Source organism: Xiphophorus couchianus, chromosome 22 (genome assembly GCF_001444195.1).
Source record: "Xiphophorus couchianus chromosome 22, X_couchianus-1.0, whole genome shotgun sequence".
NCBI lineage: Eukaryota > Metazoa > Chordata > Actinopteri > Cyprinodontiformes > Poeciliidae > Xiphophorus > Xiphophorus couchianus.
The window spans coordinates 8,347,743-8,364,967 of NC_040249.1; the positions used below are offsets into that span (position 1 = coordinate 8,347,743).

Sequence of the window (17,225 nt, forward strand, 5' to 3'; positions counted from 1 at the left end):
CTGCGGGTTCGTGTTATCTGCTAGCCGTTTACGAGCAGTCACACAGTCCATCGCTTGCAGCAGCCCTGTTATCTTAGAGACCCAGACAACGGGCGTAGAATGCCACAGAAGCTATTTTATTCTAGTTCCAAACCATGTGTTTTTTGCTCTGTGTGTTCTGAAGAATTCTTTCATACATCAGCACAGAAACAATATGAATTTGTTCAAAGAATGTGACGCAAAATCAGCAGCTACTCAAGTTTTTTTTTTTTTTATCTGTTGCAATACAGCATAGGACACCAGTATGAAGTTATGCAGACATTTCTCTTCGCAAGACATTGTTTGGTCTCGTGTGATATTTTAGATATTTTTAAAGCTGTCAAATAGTAGTGAACAGCTATTAAACAAAATTAATTTTCCAAAGACTAGTAGCACAGCAGTTACAGCAAGAGCCAGCAATTTTGTCCTGAAAGCAAGTTTCATTAGGGATCTTGCAAATTTAACCTATTGTTCTATGTTGTGGTCATTATGTGTAAAGAGCGACCAAACAAAACAAAAGCTTTTTCCTCATATTTTTGAATAGCTGGTGTTTATAACTCATACCGTGTCTTATAAATGTATTCAAATACTTTCACAAGCAAATGTTCTGATTTTCTTGCATTTCAACCACAAAAATAAAATGTTATTGGAACACTGTGTGATCATACACACAATGGAATAGAAAGGAAAGTAATAGTTTTCATAAAAATTCAAAATGAAATGTATTCAATCCCTTTTCCGTCTGATAGCCCAATACCTACTTTATTATCTGAAGACCGTTTCATGTCTGTAAATTGCCTGTAAGACGAGTCCAAACAGTTTTGTTAATTTGGCTTTTAACGTATCTTCAATTTCACTGACACCACCTTCCACTTTTGTCTTTTCGCCTCTTAGGAACACAAGTTATAGGTGAAAAGCCTTACCCTGTGGAGGGCGTCATGATGCAGCCTCCACGGTCGACGGTCATCCTACAACCACAGCCACGCTCCGGGGTGTCGTGGTTCATGCCGAAGTTGTGTCCCAGCTCATGTGCCAAAGTCACGGCTGCACCCAGCGGGTTCTCCGAGTGATCCTGGGAGAAGAAAGCAACCCAATGTGTCTTAATTTAGCCAAGCTGAAAGACATGACGAAAAAAAAACAGTGAAATTGTCATGCAAACAACAGCCATTTTAAGAAATATACAATTCTACTCTCTCCTTTCAGTTTTCTGCTTTTCATGGAAGCTATATTTGATCTACCAGTCCATTATCACTGCAGAGCCAATCAGTCTGACGTCCAGTAGAGGCAGCTACAAAAACCTCTGCATGACTCTGCAGATAAGAAAGACAGATGGATAACGACCAAACTGGAAAAGAAACTTCATCTGGACAGTTTTACAGACCGAGGTCGGGAATAGACAGGAAATGAACACTGCATAGTGTATATGTTTTGTGCTGCAGTGATTATTTAAACATCCTTCTTCCTAAAAGAGGGATGGACGGAGTCGGTCAGTCGGTCAGTCAGTCAGTCAGGATACTCTCTTATCCTTCATTCCTCTGGGCGAGGGTTCTTCACAGTACCTTAGCCGTACCTACGACTGCCCTCTTCTGGACTGAGGTGTCAAATATGTCTCCAGGTATTTGTTGGATGGAACTGCCACAACTTTAAAAGGCTATTCCACTTTTCTTTTTTTTATTGCGATAGGTCTGTATTTGAGCTTCACTTTTTCAAAAATGAGCCAGTCGTAAAATGAAATTTCTTTCATGGTGACGTTCTGAAAATCAGTACAGAGTGTCTCCTTTGGATAAATGCAGTATGTATTGCATGGTTTTGCAGATTAAAAAGTTAATCTGCAAAACCACAATGGGAGTGGGGTGGGGAGAGACCACCAACCCACCACTGTATATCTTACTGTATTGTGGTTCTCTGGGACTTACATGACAAAATCACATGCTTCCTTTGTAAGCACAGTCATCAGTCAAACGCTGAGGCCAAGCTGAGCCACTTCCTGCTCTGATTAAAGAGCAGCGTCGTGGGAGCTGCACCCCGCCTCCAAACAGGAAGGATGGGAAAACTCTCTGCAGCCTTTGCCATGTTCGTCAGTGTGGTGTTCCTCTAAGTTGCATGAGACTGGTCTGAGAACTAATAACATTCAGATGAGTGAAATGGCAGAAAGCCATTGATCACTATAAAGCAGGAATCCGGTTCTTTAGTGATGGTGGATGGCCTAACCATATTTCTGACATGATTTCTATTCTCTTGGGGGGGAAAAAAATACATACAAGATCTGGGGCAGAACACATGGTGCAGTATGGCTTGAGAAATAGATCATTTCCTCCCTGCCCTCCTACTGCTTATTTGGCCTTTTAATCCCAATACAGACCATCTGCTGTATGCAAGTAATGGGGGGAAGACAAACATCTGGAAAATCCTCATCCAGCCAGCAGAAATCCCATTCATTGATGGGGTGTACACATCTCGTCTTAGTCATAATGGCATTGGGCTGATAACCACTTTATGATTTGGCACCGGTCTCAACACCTAGTAGCAAATATACATTGTGTAGTGACACTCTGGTAGAGGTGATGCACAGTTGCGTATACGAATCCATTTTGATTCCAACGTGTGCTCTGCGAAAGAGGCAAAATAAACAATTCATCAGTTCTCATAAAAATGTAAATGCAGTTGTGTTCAAAAGCCACCGGCTTTAATTTGCCAAAGTGCTCCGTGAGATCGACATCCAGACGCTTGTCCGCTGCTTCGACACAAAATCCAACTCGTTCCGGGAGGCTGTTGCCTTGCTATCTCACAGCCCGACTGAAGGAGTTGGAAATTAGTGCTTATTCTTTATGTATGTGAGGGTGCAATAATGTCAAAGCTGTAAGCCAGCACACACATCATTCTGTTATTAAACATGACGTCCTTCAGGACCCTTAAGCGTCTCTGTAGCAAACGACAAACACCTCGGCTCGTGTAAATCACAGCTGGATCGTGTTAGGCTGCTGAATCTGGACAAAACCTCCTCTAATACAGACCTTGCAGGAAAAAGTTGGGGTCAAGGGATGGTGCTTTATACTCACCATGACAATGCCTCCAGACTGCTCCACTGTGCACATGCTCATAATGGGCGCCATGCCGATAGTGGTGCCCTGGAAGTAAACGCCGCTGCAAAGTAACATAGAGGTAGAGAAGTGTGTTTTAGTCTTTTGCAGAACAGATGGTGTTTACACAGCCCTAATGTGCTTAAAGAGCCAGATTTTCTTGTAATCTCTACTCACTGCATTTGTCTAATTCTCACCTTTTTTGGACAGTTTTTCATTCTTAGAAGGCTTTGATTATTGACTGAGAATTAACATTTTTTTCCACTTTTCATGTTAGGGTTACCTTATGAGCTGAGCATTGTCGTGAGGCTTCTGGGGCAGAAGCTTCACCTTCCTCCAGTCTAGGAACTCGTGTAAGGTGGTGAAGGGATCTTGAGTGATGGGACATTTATCGGAGTCACTCCATACCTCCAGACCCACCAAAGCCACCCTGATGTTGAGCGCCCTGTAAAACTGAGGAGGACGGCGCAAAATAAAGTCATATTTAAGTTTTCAATGTCCTAAACCCAATAATTTGTGTTTGCCTTCAGTTGCGTATTATGTAAATCATAAAACTACACTTTTTTTACACAATCAGAGTATGTCTTTTCCATTTCTATATCAGTGCTTCCCTAAAATAAATCCATCTGCCTACTGCGTGGTCTAGCAATAGATACGCAGCTCTGGCTCAGGTCGTAGGCAGCTGCTTTAACTAGAAATTAATATATCACGCCGTCCCTTCTCATTAATCTCTGCTGCCAACAAAATTTCTATTTTAAAAAAAGTGATTTATTCCTCACCCACAAAGGGGGGGAGAACATGTTTTACCTTGTCCACATAATTGGCTATCTCTGCAAGCCGCTGTTTGACTTTCTCCAAGTCTCTCCCCTGTTTCTGGAACTGAAAAAAAAAAAAGACAGCATGTTAGCCATGGGACAAATTTACATTTGCAAGAAGCCGGTGCTTCGTGATAACATAATGGAGGTCATCATTTTATGATCTAAAAACTATGAAATACCACAGCACACACGCAAATGCAGGATTTCACATTAATGGCTGCTTAAAATATTTAAATATTCCAAGTTTGTGTTTTTTTTACTCTGTGTGTTAAGTATGTTATCAAGCTGTGACCATCTGGATCTAGAAAAATCCCCCAGCATTACAGAGACGAACGGCGCGACTGCAGGGAGCAGGTCTACTGGCAGACGTAACACAGCATTAAAGCTTTGGATGCAAACTGGAGAAAAGTCCCACCGTCTGTTTCCACCCTGCCGTGGATCCACCTGCACTTCAAATCTGAGCAGCACGTTAAATCCCTAACATTTTTTGCAATTCCCTTTCTTTCCATTCAAGTCAATGGCATCAGCAGAGAGATAAGAGGAGGAAGCCATCACAATGAGCTCGTCCTCGCTTACGGGGTACTCTCCTATATCCTTGTCCTGTTTCCTGTCTGCCCTGCTGAGGAACTGAAAACAGACGTTCCTGCTGGCAATAAAAAAATATCTGCTGCCATAGGACCACAGTGGGTTGTTGCACACTCACTACATTTAGCAGCTTCCAGAGAGAAACCTGCTCTACATCTACAGCAGCTTACTGTGCTTCTTTATGTTTATAGCATGAGGGCATGCTGGGTTTTCAAAGCATTGTGGCTGAATGGTGTCAGGCAGAGAAGAGTAGGCACATTACCTTTCTGTTGTCTGCGACGATAATCAGCTCCACGTATTTGGTCGTCTTCTGAGCATTCCTTTTATGCTGAGGAAGAACAATGAAAGAGGAATGCTAAAAGTTAGAAAAGCACTGCAATTTGAAAGTTTGGCTTGCAGGCTACACCTTGGATTTCTCAAAGCCTGCAGCATCTGAAAAGCTGTTTCTGTATGAATAATGGAAATACAGTTTTTGGCTTTCTTGTCGTGAGAGGACTGATATCTGTCTTCTGTCTGTAAGGGGAACATGAAGCTAGTTATTGGGGTGAGTCTACATAGGTGAATTTGAATAATTGTTAAAAATGATACAGATTTGAGCTGCATCTTTAATTTCAAAGGCGATAACATGCTTTATATTTCTTTCATTCAATTTTTGTATGAAAAATTGAATGAAATTCAATTCAAATTCAATTTTCGTTCCATTCATGGAACAATAGCTTAATGTTTTTCTTCTTACTTTCCATAAATGTGAACTGGTTTATTTCTAAACTAAAAAAAAGGTTCTTAAATTTTCGTTTGAAAGAAATACATTTATTCCCAAGGAGCTCAGAATACATTCCTGTATTGATGACTCAGTTCTTTTGTGGCTGTAGACACATATTAATGTAAAGACAAGGGCAAAAATTTTGCCGAGTTAGATAAAGCGCAAAATCTGTGGGACGGTTGGCGTTCCTCAGCAGGTCTGACTTGTTCTGCATTTGCTGTAAATCCATTCATTTGCATTTGAGTACCAAACACCTGGAAGCCAGGCAGGAGTCCAAGCAATTAGTCTTAGGTTTAAATTGGACAGAAATGTTGTAAAGGTGTAATTTCTTTTATCTAAAAGAGACACTCCAGGGGAACTGGCTTGGATATTAGGCATGTGTTGTGCAATGTTTTGCATTATGTTCTACTTGTAACTCTAGGAACATTCTTCAAGAAGTTCCTAACGTTACAAAGAACTTCTTGAAGTTCTTGAAATCTCAATAGTTGCTTCCATTGAGACCTAAGCAATAAAGATCAGGTCCATTAGTGTGAAATAGGACAAAGCCTTTGGAAAAAGCATTCTCTGTGTAACTATACAAAACTGCTTAATTACATTGCATTACTTAATAAAAAAAAAATCAGTGATGAACTATTAGGGCAAGCGACAGGTAGGACTGGAAGAAGGGCAGCTTTAATCAAGGTTGACAGCAACTGGTTGAGATTAATTGCTTTGCTCTTGAAGAAAGTTCCCTTAAAGTTTTGTCTCTGAGGAAGGGTCCTGCTTCTGGATTGCATTTTTTTTTATTGATGCCAAAACGAGTTTTAAACTGTATAAAGAAAAAAAAAAAGCTCAAATGCAAATTAAAAAGTCTTGAAGTTGAACTTGTTTCCATACAAAACCCCATATTTTCAGGCAGACCCAGTTCTGTTCTATGAACCCCTAAACTGAGATACTGTATAAATCTGGGTTCATTAAGTTCTGCATGAGGGTTAGTCTCACTTCCTGCCTCAAATGGAGTTTTTAATGTTTGGAAATACAAGCAGATGGATGCTGCACCTGCTCCATGCAAATTATCGGCCAAATGTTCTGCACGGGCCCTTGATTCTGGGCTCCTAACACGAATGAAATGAGTGTCAAATCCAAAGCTATCCCCAAAGGAACCTTTCCAAATCCATGTGATAGCCAACACGCTCATCCTTGGTCAAATGCCTAATATCTAATCATAAGCTCAATAGTAGTTTTGTCAGGGATATTTGATGATGAAATACTACAAAAATAATGATTTAAGACCTTTGGTTTGCAATAAAAACAACACTGTGAACTCACCCTTGTGTGAAAGGACTGGAAAGGGCTTTTGATGTGGCTTTCAGGGGCAACAGAGGACAAATTAAAGCCATCGCCACAGGCTCCAGGGGTCACTTTGAGCTCTTCCACTCGGTAAATGAAGTGGGCCCCAGCGCCGTGGCCAGACACAGGCTCGATAATAAATGTCTTGTTTTCAAGTGCAACAAAGCCTCTGTGGAAAGAACATCCCAAGTAAGAAAACAAAACTTCAAAGCATGAGCACTTTCTCAAATGCTGGAATTGATTGAATGTGGCTGTCTCTAATGGAACAACTGAGGCTGCTCTTTGTCTACAATCTCACTTTTCCTGAGGCTACGGAAAAAAAAAAAAAAAAAATCTGAATTGTGTTTTTATTGAGCCACATGTTGCTGTGGTTAAAACTTATGACTTTGTAGATAAAAGCTCTACCATGCACGCAAATTAACTGATGCAGTAAAAGGTGGGATGCTGTATATAAACTTTTTTTCTTTTTTTCCCCCAAATGTAATTTCAACTTTCAAGCTGACACACAAAACGTTTCATGTCATGAGCGGCTCCTGTGTTGAGAAAAGCAATCGGTCTGTTTCAAAGCTAAGTAATTCGAGGGGATGATAAAGCTGTGAATTTTACAACTCTGTAAATACACCCTACAAAAAGACTGGAGAGTGTGATTCATCATTAGCAACAGGCAGATGCAAATTACTGTCAAAACGAGAGCAAATGCACCATAAACTCCTCGGTGACAAAAACGTTTGTGTGACAATTTTACCCCGTAGTTCACCGACAACAGCCTTAAGGGAAGCTTAAGAATGATTGACTGCCGCGCCGAGTGACTTAAGTAACTCCAAACTCTGCAGCAGCACATAAGACTGAAAGGGCAGCTTTAAGTTGCATCTTGAATGTAAAACGATTCAAGCGTCGCTCACCGGAGTCCCAAGCAGGCACTGAGGGTTACATCAGAGTTGGGATGCTCCCGCACTTCGCCGTGGTAGTAGCAGTTGTTCTAAAAGAGATCAACAGACATAACATTTTGGAGAGAAAACACTTTACTCAAATCTCACTGGATATCATAAAGGGCGTCGAACTTTTCCACATTTATCAGACAAAACAAAGTTATGCATGATTTGAAATAGTAAGACCAGATTCTCCTACATGAGCTACAACTCATGTACACACTTGAGTGTCAAATCCATTTCATTCTGTTATCTCATCTTAGTTAATGCTGTGAGTAAAGGCGCCTGAATAGTTAGATGGTGTTTGTCTATCACAACAGTGATTTTATAAACATGGTGTTTGCGTTTAAAACTTGACAAAAAGTGAAAGAGTTTAACAAGTAATAACATGAGTTGCAGCTCATGTGGGAGAATCTGGGCTTGTAAGTAGGACGAGAACCTACTAGGATGAGGATTGAGACTATTGGGCAGTGGTTTATCTTCTAACAGGACATTGACACTGAGCTACAATGGAACAATCAAGATCCAACTAAGCTAATCCATTGCAAAAACTATTTCAATATAAGTATAATTTTGTTTCGTCTAATAAATGTGGAAAAGTTCGACACGCTTTATGAAAGTTTGACTCGCTTTATGAATCACTTTTGAAAAAAAATTAGAATGGCAGAAAAGGTGTTTGTCATTTCCTTTAGTGATGCGGTTGCCCCTGCTTGACTTCAAAAGAGCTAAAGAGTAAAAGACAAAATGACATGATGCTTATGCTGCCATACTCATGTTTCTCTCAATTAGCCTGTTCTGTAGAGCAGATTCTCTTCCTCTCCTTCTCCTCACAATCAGGCACTTTGAAATTAATACAGCCAACACAGTTGAAGGGAGGAGCAGGAAAGCTGACGTGCGTGTGAGGCGACAGTAATATGCTAATAGTTTATCCTGCATCTTTCCATCAGTCATCTAGTGGAAGCAAAAGGGCTTCCACATCAAAGAAACAATGTTTGCTTAACATGGAAAAAGAAATACGACTTAATGTCTCACAGTAAATAACTATCTTGGTTTTTTGACTTTGTATGAATCCAGATTTGTTAGTCCTTGAGGTTAAACCTGACAGCTTGTTCGAGAGGGACTAAGACCAAAGTCGACTTCTGCCATTTGAAAATAATCCCAGTGCTAAAAGCATTATACCACTTGATGTGAGTGTTGTTTTATGAACCAATAAATCAGACATGTTTGCACCGGGCACTTATTTACAGAATGGATGCTGGGGTTTTATGCAGGAATGTAACGTCAATATTCTTCCTATGTGAAAAGCGTACTAAAAACCAAAGGTGCTAAGCATTTCCAGTGGAAGTAGAACATAAAAGTAAAACAATTAACATTTTTTGTTTACATTATCTCACTTTTCTATTAGGTAACTGTTGGTACCATTACCTGCTATCTCTGTTTACTGTGTAAATAAATGAGTTTGTATAATTAATGTCTAGTGAAAACATGACAGTAGTTCAAAGATTCGTAGAATGGCGTTTGCATAAACAGAAAAGATATTTGTTGTTTCAAGATAGTTGAAGTCCGCTTTAGTTTTGACAACTAATCTGAATTTATTCTTAATGTGGACCAAGTAAGTTATTAAGAGCTTTTTAACTGAACTATCCCTATTTATACACAATATCTATATCTCTTTGCTATAACCCCCTATAGTCCATACATACATAGTCTTGTACATCTGTAAATAAATATTTATATCTCGTAGAGCACTTCTGGATAGATGCAAACTACATCTCGTTGCTTGTACTTGTGACAGTGCAATGACAATGAAGTTGAATTCTATTCTATCCTATTCTAATTTCTGCCACCAAGTAAGATCTCCATTTCCCCATCTAAGATACCCTCCTTCAGAGGAAACACTTCTGTTTGAAAAGCTAAGTGGAGGTTAGTGATTCAGGTGCTGCTGTAATGACACCCATTAGTATAAAAGTATTACAGCCACAAAGGCTCTGTCAGCTTGACCCAGATTAGCTCGGCTCTCCAAAAGAAGAAGAAGAAAAAAAACATCAGGCAGATTGTTTTTCAAGAGGTGCAAAAGGAAACTTGACCTCCAACCCCCATCTTGGCTCAACCTTTTTGAAGTCAGCGCAGTAGGCTTTTGGATTATTACAGTTTCTTCTTACATCGGACCAGTTCAGACTGAGGCTGAAAAATGTCCAAGCGGGGAGCAGGATGTGATGGGCAAACGAGTCCGACGCAGTATGAATCCCATCATTAGAGAAGTATTTCTAGCACACGTTTGAAACACGCACCAACACTGTGTTGTTAGGAGAAGCTTTAAGCAATGACGGCTGCAGTGGGACTGCTGCATTGTCTTTGGAAGCTTCTTCCTAGCTTTAAGGGGTGAAATATTTTCATTAGTTTATGAACATATTATTTCCTTTTACTGATTCCGAAAATTAATATGTGACTGGTGACCTTTGCTGAAAGGTTGTGTTTTATGAAGCCCATTTTATACAACACAGCATGTCAGACGCTTGCACCATCCATCAATTGAATATAAACCGCGAAAGAGAGATAGTATGTCTCTGTGCGGGGAAATGAAACTTTGTGTATGGCATTCACAGCTAAACTACAAAACTGCTGCTTCAAGCTGTGCGCGACCTGTTAAAATGTCCTCACAGCTGTTCACTCAAACACAGTCATTTCAGTCCAACTGAGACACAAAAGGCCAACAGACAAAATGTTGTTATAAAGCAGGACTTGTGAATGCCATAAATCACAGGTTTCTGTAACACCAAAGAACTGTTTCTCCCCCGTCGAATGGTATTAATAAAAACAATATGGAGCCAAGGAAGGTGAAATATCACCAGAGAACAATAGTTTGGCTCTATTATGTGAGCTGATTTCAATCAGCCAAGTACCTCAGTGAGTAAACTTGACAAGTACCATCAATTCAAAATGAAGAACCATCTTTTATTTATATTCAACTCAACAAAAAAAAAAAAACCCTCAGTCAAGCAGAGCAAAACAAGCGCTTTGAGCTAAAAGAGGATTTCATGACAAATCCTGATGGCGATGCTGGCTGAAAAACAACAAGCATGAAACACAGCTTATCGTTAAATAGGCCACACAATATCTACACCATGTCCAGTTTGCAACAGCTGGGAAGATGGGGCCGTCCCATTGCACATGTTAAGTCCATTTGTATTAAGAATGCAGAATTTTTAGTATGCTTTATCTAAAAGGATTTCCTTCAACCCCCTGTCACCACCAAAAAAAAAAAAGAAAACAAACAAAAAAACATCTGTCTTTTTGAACATTTTTCGACAATGTCTCTACTGAGCATTGCACCATGTCAACTTGATGTGACCACAAGCCCTGGAGTTTCAGCGTACCGTGACGTTGTGAGTACCAGTGACTGCACTTCCATCCTCCCTGTAATGTGTCTCGGTGTAGTGGCTCGCAAAAAGACCCCTGAGAAGAGAAAGGAAAAGAAAGAGAACAAAAATAAGTTGCTAAGAATATAAAGTTGAAATTACCAGGAATAACATACAGTATATATATATATATATATATATATATATATATATATATATATATATAGAGAGAGAGAGAGAGAGAGAGAGAGAGAGAGAGAGAGAGAGAGAGAGAGAGAGAGAGAGTGAGTTTATTGGGGCCACGGAAAATCAGAAAACCTCTATTATGTCCCTGCAAGGATATATATATGTATATATAAATGGGTGTGTGTTATTTCTGTTCCAAAAATGATTTTACTTGTAAAACAGCATTTAGAAAAATGTGAAACATAAGTAAATCCCAATGCAAAGGGCTATAGTATTTTCAAAAATAGATATTTTTTTCTGTTGCAGCAAAGTCTTTTAAGGTGCACCTACTTAAACATGGTAACAATAATGTCTGGAAATCTCTCACAAAATTACATTTTCAGAAAAAAAAAAAAAAACCTTGTTAATGTGCACATGCCGAGTGGATTTGTGTTTTCAGTGACACAGAAAAGGAATATAATGAGCCCTTCACACTGGCGAAGCTAATCTATGGAGGAGCTCTGATACAAAACACAGCCACATTGAGAATAACACCTTACAACATTGTGACTATAAAATGACTTAAGTCTTGGATTTAAGAGACTAGCAACCTCTACTCGGTGCAAAGCCCCTCTCGCCCAATGAGCACTGGAGATGAGCACCAGCCCACCTATGTCCCTGCAAGGATAAGCAGGCACAGACAATGGAAGAACCAACCCAAACCTGAAGGAAAAGGACACGACACAGTTTATGCTTCAGCAAGGACACGTGGTCCAAGCACTGAGTAAACAGCCAGACCACTGAAGTGACTGCAGCAGTTATTTGTCACAATAAAGTTTATCAGGTGAGTATGATATTGCTAAACCGAGCTAAACAAGGAATGATGATGTGTAGACACTTTCAACGTTAGACAGGTTTTTAATCCAATTATTTTGGCGAAACAGATGTTTTAACAAATATGAGGGCTGATATATCTGTGACCATCAGATTAATAGCATTCTTGAGAATTAGACTTTTGTCACAAATTGTGAACTACAAAGTTTACAATAGAAAGCTTTTCAACACCTTTGTAGGGTTGTGATTTGTTACGTCTCCAAGCTACTGCAGACAATATTTTTTTCTGACTTCCTCCTTCTAACTAGATAAATAAATGTGCAAATCAATATAAAGTAAAAGAAAGTCAAATTAAAGCTGCAACTCTTCAGCTTAATCTTAGCAGCCTTGTGCTTTTATTTTTGCCACACTTTTGAATTTTAGTCATGCAAATTAATATAACCATGGTGACCTAAAAACCAGGACACAAAGTTGTGAACATAATAAGATACGACCTTTAAGTGTGCTTAATTTTCAGCATATTCCTTATGTGTTCTTGAGTCCTCTGGCCTTCAGAAAGAGTCAAATCATCGCTTTAGCATTAATCTTGTGCATGTGCTTGTCCGTGGACAAACTGTAAAACCATGTTTATGTATTCTCTCCCTCCTCAGGGCATGAACAGATGGACACAGAGAGCCCCACCCCGAACATTGGCAACAGGACTGGAGGAACACCCATAGTTTGCAGCTGCATAATCACAGTGACATCAGGCATGATGATTTCCGGATGTGTGCGTTAATGACAAAATACACAGGAGAGGTGAAAAAAATTAAACAACGAAAGACGGACAGCTAAAACTAGACTGAAGGGGTTATTATGCAGTCAGTTGTAGTTTGTTGAGAGCTAAGCAGAACTCGCAGACAGAAGAGGAGACGGAGAGGATTTAGGAGCTGGTATGCAAAGGGAATCACAGATATCCCTCAAAGCTGCTTCATCCAAAACAGCTTCAGTGTCCCAAAAAAAACAGCATTAGATGAAACTAGATTATTCCAACAAATCGCTTTTTTTAGACTTCTGGACCGGTTAATATCTTTGCTGTATATTTAAAGCTCTTAAACGTCATGTTTGGAATAGGATCAGTCATTTGCAGTCCAAGCATTAACACATTTAACTTTATTAAATACTTAGTGTGACCTTAATGGGCTTAATCGTCTCGTTAGCAACCCCTAAACCAAATCTGATAACCCTAACAGTCAGTAATCACTTTGATGAGCACTGTATAAGTCTCATTAAATATGCATCGACACATCTGAGCTTAAGCATAAGTTTGAAAAGACCAATGTCTAAAAATAATCCAGTTGAAAATAGAGATAAACAGAGCTTTGACAAAAATACTCATAGATATTTAACCTAAAAAAGGGAAAATCAGAAAACCTCTATTAGTAGTAAAGACGGGATTTGTGTCACTTTGGTTAATTCCAAGCAAATGCTCATGTTGGGAAAGCCAGCTTAGGGCAGCACGGTTGGTCGTGACAGACTACAGGCCGGAGAGGCATGGCAGGATTTATACGATGGAATCTCCCTGTAATCAACCCCTTGGCAAGGGTACATAGAGTTTATTGGGGCCACGGATGTCTATGGTGGGTTTGTAAAGAGTTTCCTCTGGCCTCTCTGCTTGTACTTCAGCTCTGCGGCGTGGAACTGTGTTTTATGTCGCTGGGGATCAGATGTTTATGGTTCCCATTTGCTCTAATGTTGCCCCTATCCAGCACTTCTGTAGACATTATTAAATCGGAGTTGCTGGACCAGTGCAAACCTTTTAAATGGGACATGGTTTTCGTTGCAGTTCAGCATGAGTTGGAAAAAGAGGAAATAAGCAAAAATAACAAATCCAGAGTCATCCACACTTTAAATCAGTAATGCTTTCTTTAAGATGTTTTAAGGAACACTCTCTCAGTTTCTGATTGCTGTAAGGGTAATTACCTGCCTGCATATCCGTCTCTGTCAGGATGAACATGCAGCCAATCAATTCTAATTTAGACTGAAGACACATTATGAATAAAGGCCTGAAAATTACCCAATTTCTCAGCAGAAAACTGGCATAATTTTTATTTTCTTTGAACTTTTTTTTCTTTACAAGACAGGAGATGGAATTTATGAACGGCATTAAAAATCCTCACGACTTGATGGATTTGCAAAGCTTTTGCTTCTTGTTTATTTGTGTCAACATCACTCTATATTTTCTTATTGTGTGAACTATAGAGTAACTTAATCTCAGTTATTCGAGTTGTACAGCAAATTATCGTCATACTCTAGCCATGGCAAATTTTGTGCCAAGCTGTTCAAGTAAATTACTCTTTTACTCAGTAGCAAAGCTCACACTGAACATATTTGAAAATCCAATCTTTGAGTACACTTATTTGTTGGGCAAAACACAAAAATATGGTATTTAATTTTCTTATTTTTAAATAAAATTATGGATGAATATCTGTAATTCTGTTGTCGAAACTTTGTACAACACCACACTGCCAATAGGACAGAACTTATTCTTCTTCAATAAGATTTCACAAGGTTAGAGCAAACAGAGAGGGATGTTTGACCATTTGTTTTTGCATAATCTCTCCATCCTCCTCTCTCTTTAGCCACCCACAGGTTTTTAATAGGATTTTAGTCTGAAGACTGCAGTGAGTCATAGAAGAAGAAAGTTGACTTAGTTTCTGGAAAAAATTGCTTCATTTCTCAACTGGTCATGTGTTTCGGATTTAGTCGTTAACCTGCTGAATGACCAAATGACGATGCGTTTTTAATTAAAAGTGGAGTTTCTGATTGTTTTTGTTTAAAACTCACCACTTGAATCTGGTATTTCAAAGAGATCACAAAGCAGTGTGGGAAGCAGGCCACGTCAACAAACTTTCTTTGATTATATCTGTGATAGTAGTAGTTTTTTTTTTTTTTGTTTGTTTTTCTGACGTACCTGTAGAAAAGCTGCCTGGTTTGTGGTTAGTCTAGGGAAAGGGTCCTCAAGTCTGGGGCCCGAGGGCTGGCGTCCTGCAACGTTTAGACGTGCACCTGGCCCAAAACACCTGAATCAAATGACTGAATCACCTACTAAGTGCAGTCAAATCTTCCTAATGGCATAATTATTTGACTCAGTTGTGAAGAACGCACATGGTTGGAGGTACAAACTGTGTTTTTGCCAACTGAATGAATGCATTCAAATTAAATGCTGCATTTTTCCAGAGAGTGACATAATGCTACTTTAAATTAAAGGCACATTTCTTGAAGTTGATTTCCGCATCTTTACCAATGGACCGAGTAAATTGCATTCTCATTTCAACACAGAAAGTCCTTTATCTTTATTCTCTTCTCTTCAATAGCTACAACAAATTTTCCGAATTGACACAAGGAAGCGAATGTTAGTCCACATTTCTCATTAAGAAATGGTTAAGCTCTAACTTAAATTTGAAGCTTTCAAAGAACTGTTTTTACATTAAGGAGTGATTTACACATGCAGAGCAGGGTCACCAGATCGGGGTTAATTTTACATTCTCTACGTCTATTATGGTTTTGCTTTCATTATGGCAGTTCTTTGAGGTTTTTTTGTCAAAAAACTCATTGGTGTTGTTTTTAAAAGCAAAGTGAAAACCGAGGTAAGTTGTTTCTCTTTTTGCCGCAGACTCACCACAAGATGGAACAGCACTACCTTCAACATTTTCTTAAAGTAATGGATGAAAGACTTTTCATTAGGCAAAAGAGCTAAGGATAAAAAAAATCATCATCATATAGATGCATATATCAAAACGCTCTATAAAATATTCAGAATTTTTGCCTACTGGCAATTAATGACTCTTTTTGGATGATGACATCCATACTGATTAACGGTTATGGTTTAATTTAAAAGCTCAGCTGTTTTTTTTTTTTTTCTTTGCTTGTTTCGGTTTTTGCTGCCAACCTTAATGTGCTGCTTTTCCTTAGGAAGCAAGTTTGAACCATGCTGGAAAACTAACTCAAGGTAAATTCACAATGCAACACTACATGCCCACTTTTCATGCTTTGTTTTCATGTTTTCCACTGGCTATCTACTGCATTCCTGCAAAACGAATGACGACACATTTGACTCAACAAATGCAAATAAAAAAGATCTCCGTCAAGGTGAGAGCATGTGATCCCACATGCTTTTGCCAACAGTCGTTCTCTCTTTGGACACAAGTGGTTTGAGAGGTAGTGAGACGTATTTCCTTACATCCAAACTTCTTAAAACCTTTAAAGAATCGGCAGCTCATCTGGATTTCACATGAACTTCTTCATTATTTCTCTGATTAATGCTCCATTTCCTAGGCCTTTATGTTTGGGTGAAGACCTATCTCTTAGTATGTTTACAAACTCTTCAGTTTTAGATGATGGATTACACAGTTTTCTGTAAGATGGAAGCTTATAAGATTGATTGATTGGATGCAAATCCACGCCACACTTAAGTTTTTAAAAAGATATGTCACATTCCCCCCATTAGATAAATATGTAATACTTTGTTGTGGTCTATCATGTAAAATCCTGATAAAATACAGTGAGGTTTGTAGTTGCACTGTGATAAATGTTTATAATACTCTCATGATATTAGCACTTTTGCAAAGGCACTGAAACTAAGCACTTCATAAACAAATTATAAAATCTGCAGGTGAGTCATTTCTCATGCATAAAGAATTTGAATCATTCCATACAAAAATACCCCGACATTTATATAATAGTCTCTATTTATCAATAGGACTCATTGCCTCTGAATGTGCACATTGTTCATTAAGCATGGTCTCACGTCTAATTAACAACGCACCATTAGTGGCCCAGGTTAATTGTGATAAATGGCAGGCTCATTAGGAGCTTCCTTTGGGAGGCAGCAAATGCAGTTATTTGCCTTAAAAATAATCCTCCATTTCTTTAATTCCACACCTCACAAATAGCTCCTCAGAGCTCATTTAACTTGTCTGGAAATTAATTTACCACATAAACTATTGATTGTGGCTAGTAAACAGATGATGCTTATGTCGTCTGTTTATACATTTAAATATGATTAAATATTTGGAGTAAGATAAATCACTCACACCCTCTGTGCATTAAAATTCATAAAGTAACTTAAATGGTTGTTGCAAAACTGCTTTCCTAGCTATTAATACTAGTAATGCTAAAGTTCACACTATTCAGCATGAGGATAGCAGGAAAAAAAACCTCATTAAAGCGTAGCAGAGTGAGTCCTCCTTCCCATCTCTTTTGCATAAAACAAACTGACAGATCTGACCTGCTGCCATATCCAAAATTATGGCAGCAAGAACTGAACAAAACACATGCTTTTATGAGTCCAATTTGAAGAACAC

General features: G+C 38.9%; 1 protein-coding gene across 2 annotated transcripts in view; it reads right to left on the reverse strand.

Moving 5' to 3' along the window:
• Positions 1 to 17,225, reverse strand: part of adam12b (ADAM metallopeptidase domain 12b) — a 90,917-nt gene that overhangs the window by 36,491 nt on the left and 37,201 nt on the right. For both annotated transcript variants that reach the window (XM_028007798.1, XM_028007799.1), the window contains exons 4-11: positions 10,900 to 10,978; positions 7,496 to 7,572; positions 6,573 to 6,762; positions 4,764 to 4,829; positions 3,906 to 3,977; positions 3,382 to 3,551; positions 3,078 to 3,162; positions 942 to 1,090 (exon numbers count right to left, since the gene is read on the reverse strand). In XM_028007798.1, coding sequence (XP_027863599.1) covers positions 942 to 1,090; positions 3,078 to 3,162; positions 3,382 to 3,551; positions 3,906 to 3,977; positions 4,764 to 4,829; positions 6,573 to 6,762; positions 7,496 to 7,572; positions 10,900 to 10,978 — 888 coding nt within the window. The remainder of the gene's footprint in view (positions 1 to 941; positions 1,091 to 3,077; positions 3,163 to 3,381; positions 3,552 to 3,905; positions 3,978 to 4,763; positions 4,830 to 6,572; positions 6,763 to 7,495; positions 7,573 to 10,899; positions 10,979 to 17,225) is intronic.